Source organism: Primulina eburnea, unplaced genomic scaffold (genome assembly GCF_022965805.1).
Source record: "Primulina eburnea isolate SZY01 unplaced genomic scaffold, ASM2296580v1 ctg1343, whole genome shotgun sequence".
Lineage (NCBI taxonomy): Eukaryota > Viridiplantae > Streptophyta > Magnoliopsida > Lamiales > Gesneriaceae > Primulina > Primulina eburnea.
The window spans coordinates 1-12,422 of NW_027330870.1; the positions used below are offsets into that span (position 1 = coordinate 1).

At 33.8% G+C, this 12,422-nt stretch overlaps 1 protein-coding gene across 1 annotated transcript; it reads right to left on the reverse strand.

Annotated features, from left to right (window-relative positions):
* Window positions 1-5,383: 5,383 nt before the first annotated feature.
* LOC140820682 (uncharacterized) lies at window positions 5,384-8,956 on the reverse strand. Its single transcript, XM_073181003.1, has 11 exons — window positions 8,951-8,956; window positions 8,544-8,871; window positions 8,417-8,438; window positions 8,170-8,251; window positions 7,771-7,824; window positions 7,484-7,576; window positions 7,339-7,404; window positions 6,769-6,815; window positions 5,860-6,561; window positions 5,555-5,728; window positions 5,384-5,450 (listed from the first exon to the last, which is right to left on the reverse strand). Exons 1-11 carry the CDS (start codon window positions 8,954-8,956, stop codon window positions 5,384-5,386), a joined length of 1,641 nt encoding a protein of 546 aa, XP_073037104.1.
* Between the last annotated feature and the right edge of the window lie 3,466 nt (window positions 8,957-12,422).

The following is a 12,422-nucleotide window of genomic DNA, read 5'->3' on the forward strand; positions in this document are numbered from 1 at the left end:
AGTGATGTGAATGAAAACGTTGAAGGAAGTGAAGTGATTGTGACTAGTTTGTTAATGATGGCGACGTCGTGAGGGTTATGGTCCCAGTGGGAGCCCGACGATCGTGTTTTCATTGTTGCGAACATGAGGTTATGAGGTTGAGGTAAGAATGGGAATATCGTGAGGGGAGAAGGCCCCAGAGAGAGCCCATTTATGGTAGAAGGCCCCAGAGGGAGCCCCGACAATCGTATTTCTATTCGATAATGTTAGGCCAGGGCCCAGTTGACCGGTGAGAGTGTTGCTGGTGTCCCCCGCCGTCCAGTACTGTGGTTACACGTAGATGGATCCATCGTCATGTCACGTCATGTTGAGGAAAGTCACAATTAACGATCTGAATTCAACAAAGGATAAAGGAAAATGTTTATGATCATGTTAAAGGATTTTATGTCATGTTGAGGAAAAATGTTAAAGTTTATGCATATCATGAAAAGTTATTTTTACTTAAAAGTATTTTCACAGTTGCATGTGAGTTTATTACGTATTATTTGTTATAAAGGTTATGGTGTGTTGAGTCTTTAGACTCACTAGGTGTGATGGATGCAGGTGGTAATGGGGGAGGTCTTGATGAGTGATACTATTGGACTGAAGGTGCACACAACCCGAGGACAAGCGCTACATTTTCCGCATTACGTTTTATGATTACTGATTTAAGTTAAAGATTTTTAAGATTATTTATTTATGCTTTTGAGGGATTTTTGGGAGGTTTAGTATGAGCTTTCCTTTTCAAAATATTGCTTTTTGGGTTTGGTAAAACAGTAGACGGTTTTGTTTGCAAGACTTTTTAACTTGATTTTTAATACTAATTGATTGAGGTTTTATTTTAAAATGGGAAAAATATTTTATAAAAATATTTTGTTGTGATATTTCAGTTGGTCGAAATTTGAGTTAGAAAGAAAAAAAAATTTCTAATACTTTTAAAGCAATAAAAGGGACAGATGTTTCAATAAATTTGACGTTTAAAATTCAATAACAATGCAAAAATCTTCGGCTAAAAAATAAGCATGCTATTCAGAAATATTATTACATTATATGCAATCAATTGATTTAGTAGTTTTCTTTCCTAAGTCATGGGATCAGATCCCATCAGGTGGATCACAGAATACTGGACTTAGAATCAGTGGTCATTGATTCTTGTTCATGTCAGTGCATGGCTAATAATGTCATCTGCATAATCCTCACACTAACAGAATCACTTGACAGCCCAAAATTCTTGATCAACTAAAAACTCATCTAGAACAGATTGAATGCCAGGATACTTATGAACTTGAGCAATTTCAATGTTGAGACTCAAATGCTATACATCGTATCAGTAAAATTGCATCAAAGCAATTCAATACTAAAATAAGCAAACTTTGAAAAGTTAACAATTACAAAGATCGTAACGAGGCTACCAGAAGCGACCGCCACCAGATTCTCTTCGGACCAAGCAACAGCGTTCGGATAACATGGCGCTGATACGAGCACCGCTGCTTGGAAGCGGGAAGACATTGTTGAAGAGAATTGAAACAGAAAGCAGAGCGGAGTTTTATTATTTTGGAGTGAAGCGGATTCGATGCTTCGACCAAATTTGTGAAACAGCTCGAATTGTCCAAATAGAATTACACCATATAACCTTCATATTTTTGTATTTCCTAGACTAGACTAGAAGACTAAAAAAAATCTTCTATTTTAAATTATTAAAAAAATTAAAAATATTTATTTTTATGTGGATTTAGGGATTTCTCGCTTAGAGGGCAAAAACAATGGATATTGAGGAAGCAACAAGCATTGAAGAAATCTCATGCATTACCCAATTTAGGGGTGAGTAGAAATCAAAGCCAAATCAAATAGTTGGTTTGGTTTTTAGTCGATCGATTTATATTGGTTTTAAAATTAATCATATCGAAAAAATTGGTTTTGTTCAAAGTTTTGGTGAAAAATCCTAACCGAACCAATTTTATAAATATACAATATTTTTAATTATATACATATTATTTTATTTTATGTCATATAATTGATATTATGAAAGTTTGATGATTGGTATTGGTGGCACATTTTATAAAGCTAAAAAAAATTGACCATTATCCCGTTCAATCTTCACAAGTACTTATTGATCTTCATGATGTTTTTGGAAAGGTTAAAAACCTCGAGCAAGAAATCTTGGATGCGAGTGAATTTACTCTCACCAAATACCCAAGTTGGATAAACATAAAAGATAAATGTCTTTCTTTCTTTAAAGTGTGATAATGGATGATATTGAAGCTATTTCTAAAAGTTGAACTATTGAAAAACTTATATTTATCTATTTATAATAGCTAGTTTTGAAAATTTAAATTATGATTATAAAAAGTCAAAATATTTTATTTGAACAAAATTAAAATTTAAAATTGAACATCCAAAGGTTCGCGACGGTATTGAAAAAGCCGTCGCTATATTAAGCGACGGAATTGAAAAATCCGTCGCTATATTAAACGGCGATTTTTTTTAAAAAAACCGTCGTTTAAGAAGCGACGGTTTGTAACCATAAAATGCATAAAAAAAACTACTACGCAAAAATTAAAATTATGTAGTAAATTTTCGGGGGGAAAAAAAATTAAAACCTGATTTTTACGAAGTTATGCAGCTCCACGTAACGCTGGAAGATCGTACCGACGAGAAAATCTACGAAATAAATACGAAAAAATGTTAGTACAAAATTAAAAAATCGAAACTTCGAAAAATTGATAGAGTTTAACTACTACTAGAGATAGACGAAAAATCGTTTAAGAAAATGTCTGCGAACCTCGGTATATATAGAATTATAGCGACGGTAACCGCCGCGATAATAGCGACGGTTTTGGTAAAAACCGTCGCCGATCTAGATCGGCGACTGTTTTATTAAAACTGTCGCTATTATAGCGATGGTTTTCCTTAAACCGTCGCTATAATAGCGACAGTTTTTAATAAAACCGTCGCTTGTCAAATTAAGAGACGGTTTCCTAAAACCGTCGCTACAAAATAACGACGGGTAGAATACAAGACCGTAGCATAATGCGACAGTTAAAAAACCCGTCGCACATAATAACGACGGGTTTATCAAACAGTCGCATTATTAGCGACAGTTTATGAAAAACCGTCGCTATTATAGCGACGGTTTTTCTTGAATCGTCGCTATTCTAGCGACGATTTTAATTTAACCGTCGCTTAATTTGATAAGCGAAGGTTTTATTTAAAACCAATAAAACCGTCGCTATAATAGCGACGGTTTTAATAAAACCATCGCTATGCTTTCCGTTTTTTGTAGTGGCTACCCATATCAAATAGATAATATTAATTAGGAAATTGTAATTATGATCCTATTTATTTGTCTATTTTTTATTTTTGTCTTCTAAATTGTCAATTTTCCATCTTAGCATGTTATCTTAGTTTCTTTCTTCTTATTTTCTTTTTGCAATTTTAGTTTTTTTCTCACACGGTGTTAATGAAGTGTTGACGCAACGTTACATGACGATGACGTGTACATTGTCACATTAAAACTTAGAGACATAGCAAACATATTTTTTGATCCTGAGCTGACTGATCCGATAAAAAAAATATTATCGTGGGTTCCAAAGAAAATTTCTTTGATACCTAGCAGGATGTTGGTCATCATGGTTTATGATCTCAGAATTAGTTGGAGAATACTACTCACTAATCGATGTACTAGTTTTTGATTTAGAAAATGAAAACATAGCTTTCTTCTTTCTTCCTTGAACTTTCATTATAAAACCAACATGTCAGGCCCCGAGACCGAGGCGTATGGTATATGATTTCTTCTCGGTTTGGAATTTGACATTCTCACCCCAACTTTTTACCATTGCATGAGTCTTGGCTAAACAATCCATTCTCAGAATGATGTCAAAATCCACCATTGAGAGTTGAATCGAGTTGGCATTGAACGTATACATATTGTTACTGATTTTATAGTCTCGATGTAACTCGAAGGTTTCGATAGCCTTACTAGTAGGTTTTGCTATCCTAAAAGGTCTAACAAGCATTTTAGGTTTAACCCCTAATTTCTTAGTGAACCTCATAGATATAAAAGAATGTGTGTCACCACAATCAAACAACACATAAGCAGGTAAATTTTTTTATTAGAATAATAACTTCTAAAAAAAACTAGTGAAGGTCCCTCTAAGTTGCTAAATCTCGAGTTCGAGGTTACTCATGGTCTTAGATTGGGTCGCCATTTCTTGCTCAAACTTTGTCAAAATTATGTTCGAAAATGATGCGACGCTGAATATATTAACTTTTTCGACATCATAGCAGCATTCTTTTTAATGTTAGAAAATTTTTGGTTCAACTTAACAATTTTCAATGTAAGATCAATATTTTTTGTTTCAATGTCACAATTTTCAATATAAAATCAGTACTATAAAGATAATTTTCTTAACTAAACACATAAACTAAGCTTTACAATAATGACATTCTATTACAATTAACTATAAAAAATTGATTTTTTAGCATTTTTATTTGCAAAGTGATCAACCAATATTTCATAAATAGATTTTTATTAGAACTCATTGATGTTGCGGAATATCACGAACCGGAACCTTCTTGTGCATTCCAAAAACTTCTAAATAGGTGCTCTGTAGAGGTTCAAGCACTTTTAAAACATTCTCCATATTTCATCAATTAAGAATTTTCTGTGAAATCTTTTGTGCATAGAATAATCATTTAGAGTAGTATAGAATGGAATTAACTAGAATAGTGTAGATCTTAGAACCTCCTAGAGAGTTGATATGTATCGCTTTCATTGTAGAAAGCTACTAGTATAAATAGGATTAATATAAATAGGGTGAAGCTCTTATTGTAAACTACCAAGATTTCAAGCAATATATCATTTTCTTTCATAGTTTTCTAGAAGCATTTTTACTTAAGTCACTTGCATACAAGCACCAAAGGACTTTATCTATGCAGCTTACATGGGTAAAAGAATAAAGTAAATGTCATAATTGTACAAAAACCGTAAAATATTATTAAAATAAAGATTGTTTTACATTAGAGCCAATAAAAACCCAATCCACAAGTTGGCTCGCTGGACACCTACTCTAACAAATACAAAATACTTGGAAATTCAAATATCCAACCATATTTTTCCTACCAATTAATAGAATAAACATCCTTCCATGGTAGTTATTATGTATAGGAAATATCAGTGGATTTTCAAAGAAGCACCGCAAAAGGAAAAATTGGAAACACAGACCTGCTGACGGAGATAGAAGCCTGTCATAAATCATAGATTGTAAGGGGCTGCTGACTGAGGATTTCAGTCGAGAGGGCGGACTTTTCATTGACAATTTTTAAAGATGAATTTCGTTATACTGGAGATGGGGAGAGTAAATATTCAGGCTGTAATCTTTGTAGAAGTATCCCACATAAGGGACAACATGGTGAGAAAGATTTCTTGAAGGCTGAAGATTCGAAAAAAGATTTAAAATTGGAAGGGTATAAAGGCATCGTGAAAAAAATTAGAGGTGCCAACTTTGAAGCTCGTCTTTGACAACACATGCAAAACCAGGAATATTTAGCAGGGCAAAGTTGCATAGATACAGAACACCGGTGTAGCTTATGGGTTTGATCAACTCCATTGCCATTCTTCACTCTCGAACAAATGGCGTATTCTATTGATTCAAATGGCACAATTGCTGAACAAAAACTGCAATGTTCTTCATATTCAAAACTCTCTCTCCTGTTAATAAAGCAAGAATGGAACCAGCCTTCAACTAATAGATTGATACAGTATCTTAAGATGCTATTCTATGTATGTGTGCATGAATGAAAAAAAAGAAGTTCAACAAAGATAAGAACATCATGAATTACCTCTTCTTAATTTTACCAACTTTGGCAGCAAGAAATTTTAAATCATCCTCGACAATTTTCTCATGAAGTGAGATATAGTGCTCCAGTTGTGGCCATTCATCAGGACGCCAACAGCCAACATCGCAAAAATTTGTTGGCACATCTGACAGAAGATCTAAAATGGCAGAAAAATATAAACCAACAAGTCTTCTCCGTAGTTCATTTTCACAGCACAACTGCAACTCCTTCCATACATTTGTCTGTTCCTCTATGGCACTACTGAATCTTTCCAAGTCTTGGTGTTTTGTACTCTCGCTCACCTCATCATTTTTAAGCACAACATGCCTGATGATTACATTGATGAGGTGCAACTTACGGGTTGAAAGAGTGGGAAAAATTTTAAATGTCGTAGACAAGAACGTAGTACAAATGCCAAAATTGGATCCAAAATAAGATGTCAGCCATTTCTGCAGAATATGCTCTACATAGTTTGGTATCGACTGTTTGAAAGACACGGGGGCTGCCACAATATCCCAAATGTTCAGAAGCCCACTGAAACTCCCACACAGACTCAGAGACCATAATATGTTTTTCTCCCACCAAATTAATTCTACCTCAGGGAAACGAGGAAATGATCCGAAATCAATATCAAAACATATATTGGAGGAAGTGTCCAATTGCTGCCCTCCAATCCAAAGGAACTCGATAGCAGCTTTCTGAGTTCTGTAAAATTACAATAACATTTATTGGTCAATCAAACATAGATAACTGTTTGAACGGTTAGTTCTTATTTCTTCCATTCAGCTTTTGACTAAATCATCAAAATTTTCTTTTAAAGAAATGTGAGTGCTTGTTTGTTGCAAGCATCTATCCACATGGCAGTTGCTATTTCATAATTTGTTACCAGAAAATATAATTTTAAAAGTTCACCTTTCCTGGTACATGGGATTTAATAAATCAGAATCAAATCTTCGAGCCTGCAAATAACAGACACCAAACTTCTTAGAACTAGATTTAAGTACAGGGGTATCAATGACATCTATTCAGCATAAGGTAAAAGGTGACCAAGTGCAAGAAAAGGATCAAGAGATTCCATTGCTTAGAGTCATTTCAGTCAACTAAGCTCCTTTTACTAGGTATTATTATATGACTACTGTTCCGGAGAGATGAAATTTCGATCTTTCTATTTTCCTCTTTATTTTTATTTTCAGTAAATTTTCTTTATTTTTGTAAAGGGCAAGAAGCAAGATATTGACCAATCTCATGTGAAACATAATATGAGAGAAGTAAAAAATCAATTTTTTGGATGGTATGTTATCTAGGAGTTTTCTCAAAATGTTATGAATAGAATTCAATTTTTTCTTCAAATCTTGAATCGCTACATCGAGTGAGTTTATTATTCTGACTTAAAATTTGATAAGAGAGAAAAAATAGTACAATATTCAGGATAAGTTCATGGACATTCCAACTATAAGAGAATGGACGGATGGAATATGATACCAGTGCAATTGCCAAGCTTCCATTAGATACTGCCAGACCAAAGCAAGAATCATATACATATGGAACCTGCAGAGAAAATCTAGAGTCTGTTGGAAACAAATATGCAAATTTAAAACAGAAGTAAACATGAAAAATTAATGCATACATCCAGGGAGCTATTCAAACCAGGAGTATTTGAAGGAATGTGTATTTCCCTTAGTGCTTTCCCAACTAAATTCCACGCTTTCATAGAGTTGTCCTGTAATTCATGAACTGATCAAATAATTTGGAGGGCTACCAAGCTTTTCAACCTCAAGGCTTTCTGCTTGAGGCATTACTTGATAACAAAAGCAATTAACATGGATTTTTTAATTTTTAATATATGTTGAACTAACACTCCCTTAATAAAATTCATATTTATATCCATAAAACACTTCCTTCAATATTTATTACCTGGCTGCAGCTGTACAAGCAGAGTCCATCAAAAGCCCAAGCTAAACCAGTGACCTGATTGTTATTTTACAAGATAAATCATATGTCATTCCATTTGCCAAAAAAGGTGTTGAGAACTTACAATGTGGTCATGCGCACTATAACAGCCAATTATTTCAAATTCATGGCTGGTCATATTCATGGTCCACACTTCAAATGATCCGGATCCTTTACCAATATCCAGGAACAAATTTAGTGGTGTTTGCAGGGGGCAGTAAATGAAAGTATGGAGACAGGTGCTGAATCAACAGTAATAACCTAATTACACGAGCAATCACAAGTTCCAAAATAAGATAAATCAAAGTAGCTGGTCTAAATTTTGAAAGGATAAGTAGCAGACTTTTAGCAGGATATGCTGACCTCCTTCAGCAAAGAAAATGAAGCATGAACAGTTTCAGATGACTTCAGCAGTTCCTTAATATTCACCTGCCAAATCTCCACTCTATAAACAAAAAGAAGAGGAAAGTCACAAAGTTAAATGTTATAATCACATAAAAGGTAAACCTTATATGTATGTGTGTGTATAATTCAGTAGTTCTAACCCATGTCAAGCAAATGTGCTAGACTTTTGGCTTTGAAAACAGAAAAAGGTTAATTATTTACTCACCTCCCATTAGAACTTCTCGTCGCTAAAAGAAGTTAAGGTTTTGAAATTTCAGAGCCATATAAAGCCCAGCAAATAGATGTGATGCATGTATCATGTGCCTTGAGAAAGACACAATTTGATGCTTTACATGGGAGTTCAGGGGTGATAATGGAATAACTCTCTGGTGCATCAATTCTCCAGAATGAAATTAGACCACATTTCAATCCAGTAGCAAGAATAGAGCAGCAGCCCGAGGAGTTATGAGGAATAGAAACCCAATCTTCAGATGTCCTCAGAATCGGTGACCAAGCCACAATAAGGGGTGTCAGCATTGCATTGCGAGAAGCATATTGTTGTGCCGTTATTAGTTGAACATTGCATTCTTTGATCTTCAGAGGTGTCTCTTCAGAAACAGATATGGGAATAATTTCCCATGTATTGTTTTCTTTTACATTGTCAAGTTTTTTTGCAGCAACCTAATAAAAATAGCAACACATTCAATGTAATGGCATATATCAAATGCACAACTTTTCAAATTGAAAGCAGATCATGTACCTGCATTGAAGCTGATTTAGTAAGTATGGAGGTTCATGTCATGGAATAAAATGATAAAACTAAATCAAATCGTGAATGCAGTGTGCAGTACATTAGTTTCATTTTGTCTCCTTCGTTTTCTTTCCTTTCTTAAACTAGATACAAGTGGCTCATTAGGGCATTCAGATTCTGCATTATCTCGACTCCCTATCACCTGTATAAAGAAAAAACCCCAAGAATAGTTGGAATTCATATCATTAATTGTTATGTCATCAAGAATATTTCATCTAGAAAAGTATATGGGGATATGAAAGAAACGGTAATCAGCAAAAAGTTGAAAGATAGAACCAACTCACATCTAAACTTTCTGAAGGTATAATTTGAGACTCTCCGAAATTGATCTTGGAAAGATAATTATACAGCATCTCTGATATGTCCATAACCTAGAAAATTTCAAATTATAACTTTAGCAAATGTGTGAAAAGCAAACATTAAATTTAGGAATCACAGATAACATACTAGATTCCAAATTCATGACATTTATTATGCATAAGCAACAAAACCGTAAATATAACAAACTTGAAGGGCTATGAAATTCTTTTTGAAAGAAATGTTGATTAGGTATTGCCTCTCCAAACATAAACAAAGCCTCCAGTACTAACACAACAAATTTACACATTAGCACAAATATGAATCTACTCATGGGCTCATAGCCAACACATAACCAACAGTAAGAACATAATTAAGAGCATCTATAGACACAAGAATTGAAACAATTCCATTGCTAAAATTTTCACCATTTTTTTTGGTTCAGGAAGATTATTAAAGTGAAGAGACAGCAAGCTCGAATCATAATTATGGTCCTGCCACCATTACTTCCTGAAAGCTTCATTTATAAAATACTTAAAACCTCAATCCATTCAGCCGAAAAATCACAGAAGGGAAAGCGGTAAAGTTTGACGCGTCCCCCAGTGGTGCAAACAGCAAGAAAACAACTGCACGATTCATAGCAAAATGTAGAATTAATTCAGGGAGGCAACTTGCGTTGCATACTCAAACAAAAACTTCGATCAGGGGTAATGGTATCAGTACCCAACATTGCTAGCAAGATGTGCAGGAGACCAGGAAATTAACCTAACACATGGCCTTGTATCCCGCGACACATGCATTGGCAACAAGCACCCAGAGAGAAAATCTATCCCTGTGACAAAATGAAAACAAAATCAAATGCAGTGACCTGAGAAAATAAAAATTACTTGAAACCTCAACTCAAAATAAATTTTCATTTGCACTGTAAACCACAAACCCAGAAATCCAAATGGCATCCAAATTGTGTACATACATACATACAATGAGCTCATTCAAAACTATGACATTCATTTTTTAATATGATTCTACGTACCTCCAGCATTTATGACACCAATGGAAAAAAGGCTTGCTTGGGAGAACAGAAATTACACCTCGACATCCAGCTCCAGAAGGTTTAGCAGGATTCTAACCAAGTAAACAACAAGCTTATACCAGTGATTCGAAGGCTAAATCAAACAGTATAAAATTAAATCCTAATGTGAAAAAATAAATAAAAATTAAGGTAATATGAATTATATAGACCAACTACAATAAGATTCTCTATCAAATTCAAATCAGACCCTGTATTGAACTCCAACATAAAACAGCTTCCAGACCAATTATGAAGATCAGGTAGTTTAAAATGTAAGCATAAATTTGACGTTTAAAATTCAATAACAATGCAAAAATCTTCGGCTAAAAAATAAGCATGCTATTCAGAAATATTATTACATTATGCAATCGATTGATTTAGTAGTTGTCTTTCCTAAGTCATGGGATCAGATCCCATCAGGTGGATCACAGAATACTGGACTCAGAATCAGTGGTCATTGATTCTTGTTCATGTCAGTGCATGGTTAATAATTTCATCTGCATAATCCTCACACTAGCAGAATCACTTGACAGCCCAAAATTCTTGATCAACTAAAAACTCAGCGAGAACAAATTGAATGTTAGGATACTTCTGAACTTGAGCAATTTCAATGTTGAGACTCAAATGCTATACATCGTATCAGTAAAATTGCATCAAAGCAATTCAATACTAAAATCAGCAAACTTTGAAAGGTTAACAATTACCAAGATCGTAACGAGGCTACCAGAAGCGACCGCCACCAGATTCTCTTCGGACCAAGCAACAGCGTTCGGATAACAAGGCGCTGATACGAGCACCGCTGCTTGGAAGCGGTAAGACATTGTTGAAGAGAATTGAATCAGAAAGCAGAGCGACGTTTTATTATTTTGGAGTGAAGCGGATTCGATGCTTCGACCTAATTTGTGAAACAGCTCGAATAGTCCAAATCGAATTACACCATATAACCTACATATATTTGTATTTCCTAGACTAGACTAGAAGACTAAAAAAAATCTTCTATTTTATATTATTAAAAAAATAAAAATATTTATTTTTATGTGGATTTAGGGATTTCTCTCTTAGAGGGCAAAAACAATGGATATTGAGGAAGCAACAAGCATTGAAGAAATGAAGTTGAAACATTAGTCAATCTCATGCATTACCCAATTTAGGGGTGAGTAGAAACCAAAGCCAAATCAAATAGTTGGTTTGGTTTTTAGTCGATCGATTTATATTGGTTTTAAAATTAATCATATCGAAAAAATTGGTTTTGTTCAAAGTTTTGGTGAAAAATCCTAACCGGACCAATTTTATAAATATATAATTTTTTTAATTATATACATGTTATTTTATTTTATGTCATATAATTGATATTATGAAAGTTTGATGATTGGTATTGGTGGCACATTTTATAAAGCTAAAAAAAAAATTGACCATTATCCTGTTCAATCTTCACAAGTATTTATTGATCTTCATGATGTTTTTGGAAAAAGGTTAAAAACTTCGAGCAAGAAATCTTGGATGCGAGTGAATTTACTCTTACCAAATACCCAAGTTGGATAAACATAAAAGATAAATGTCTTTCTTTCTTTAAAGTGTGATAATGGATGATATTGAAACTATTTCTAAAAGTTGAACTATTGAAAACTTATATTTATCTATTTATAATAGCTAGTTTTGAAATTTTAAATTATTATTATAAAAAGTCAAAATATTTTATTTGAACAAAATTAAAATTTAAAATTGAACATCCAAAGGTTCGCGACGATATTGAGCGACGGAATTGAAAAAGCCGTCGCTATATTAAACGGTGATTTTTTTAAAAAAACTGCCTTTTAAGAAGAGACGGTTTGTAACCATAAAATTCATAAAAAAAACTACTACGCAAAAATTAAAATTATGTAGTAAATTATCGGGGAAAAAAAATTAAAACCTGATTTGCGCGAAGATATGCAGCTCCACGTAACGCTGGAAGATCGTACCGACGAGCAAATCTACGAAATAAATACGAAAAAATGTTAGTACAAAATTAAAAAATCGAAACTTCGAAAAATTGATAGAGTTTAACTACTA

What these genes read in the sequence shown, in the direction of transcription:
- LOC140820682 (XM_073181003.1), bottom strand. An exon ending in ACGAGAAGTTCTAATGGGAG is followed by an intron (nt 8,252 to 8,416) that starts GTGAGTAAATAA and finishes TTTTGTTTATAG; the next exon opens with AGTGGAGATTTGGCAGGTGA. An exon ending in AATCCCATGTACCAGGAAAG is followed by an intron (nt 6,562 to 6,768) that starts GTGAACTTTTAA and finishes GTAATTTTACAG; the next exon opens with AACTCAGAAAGCTGCTATCG.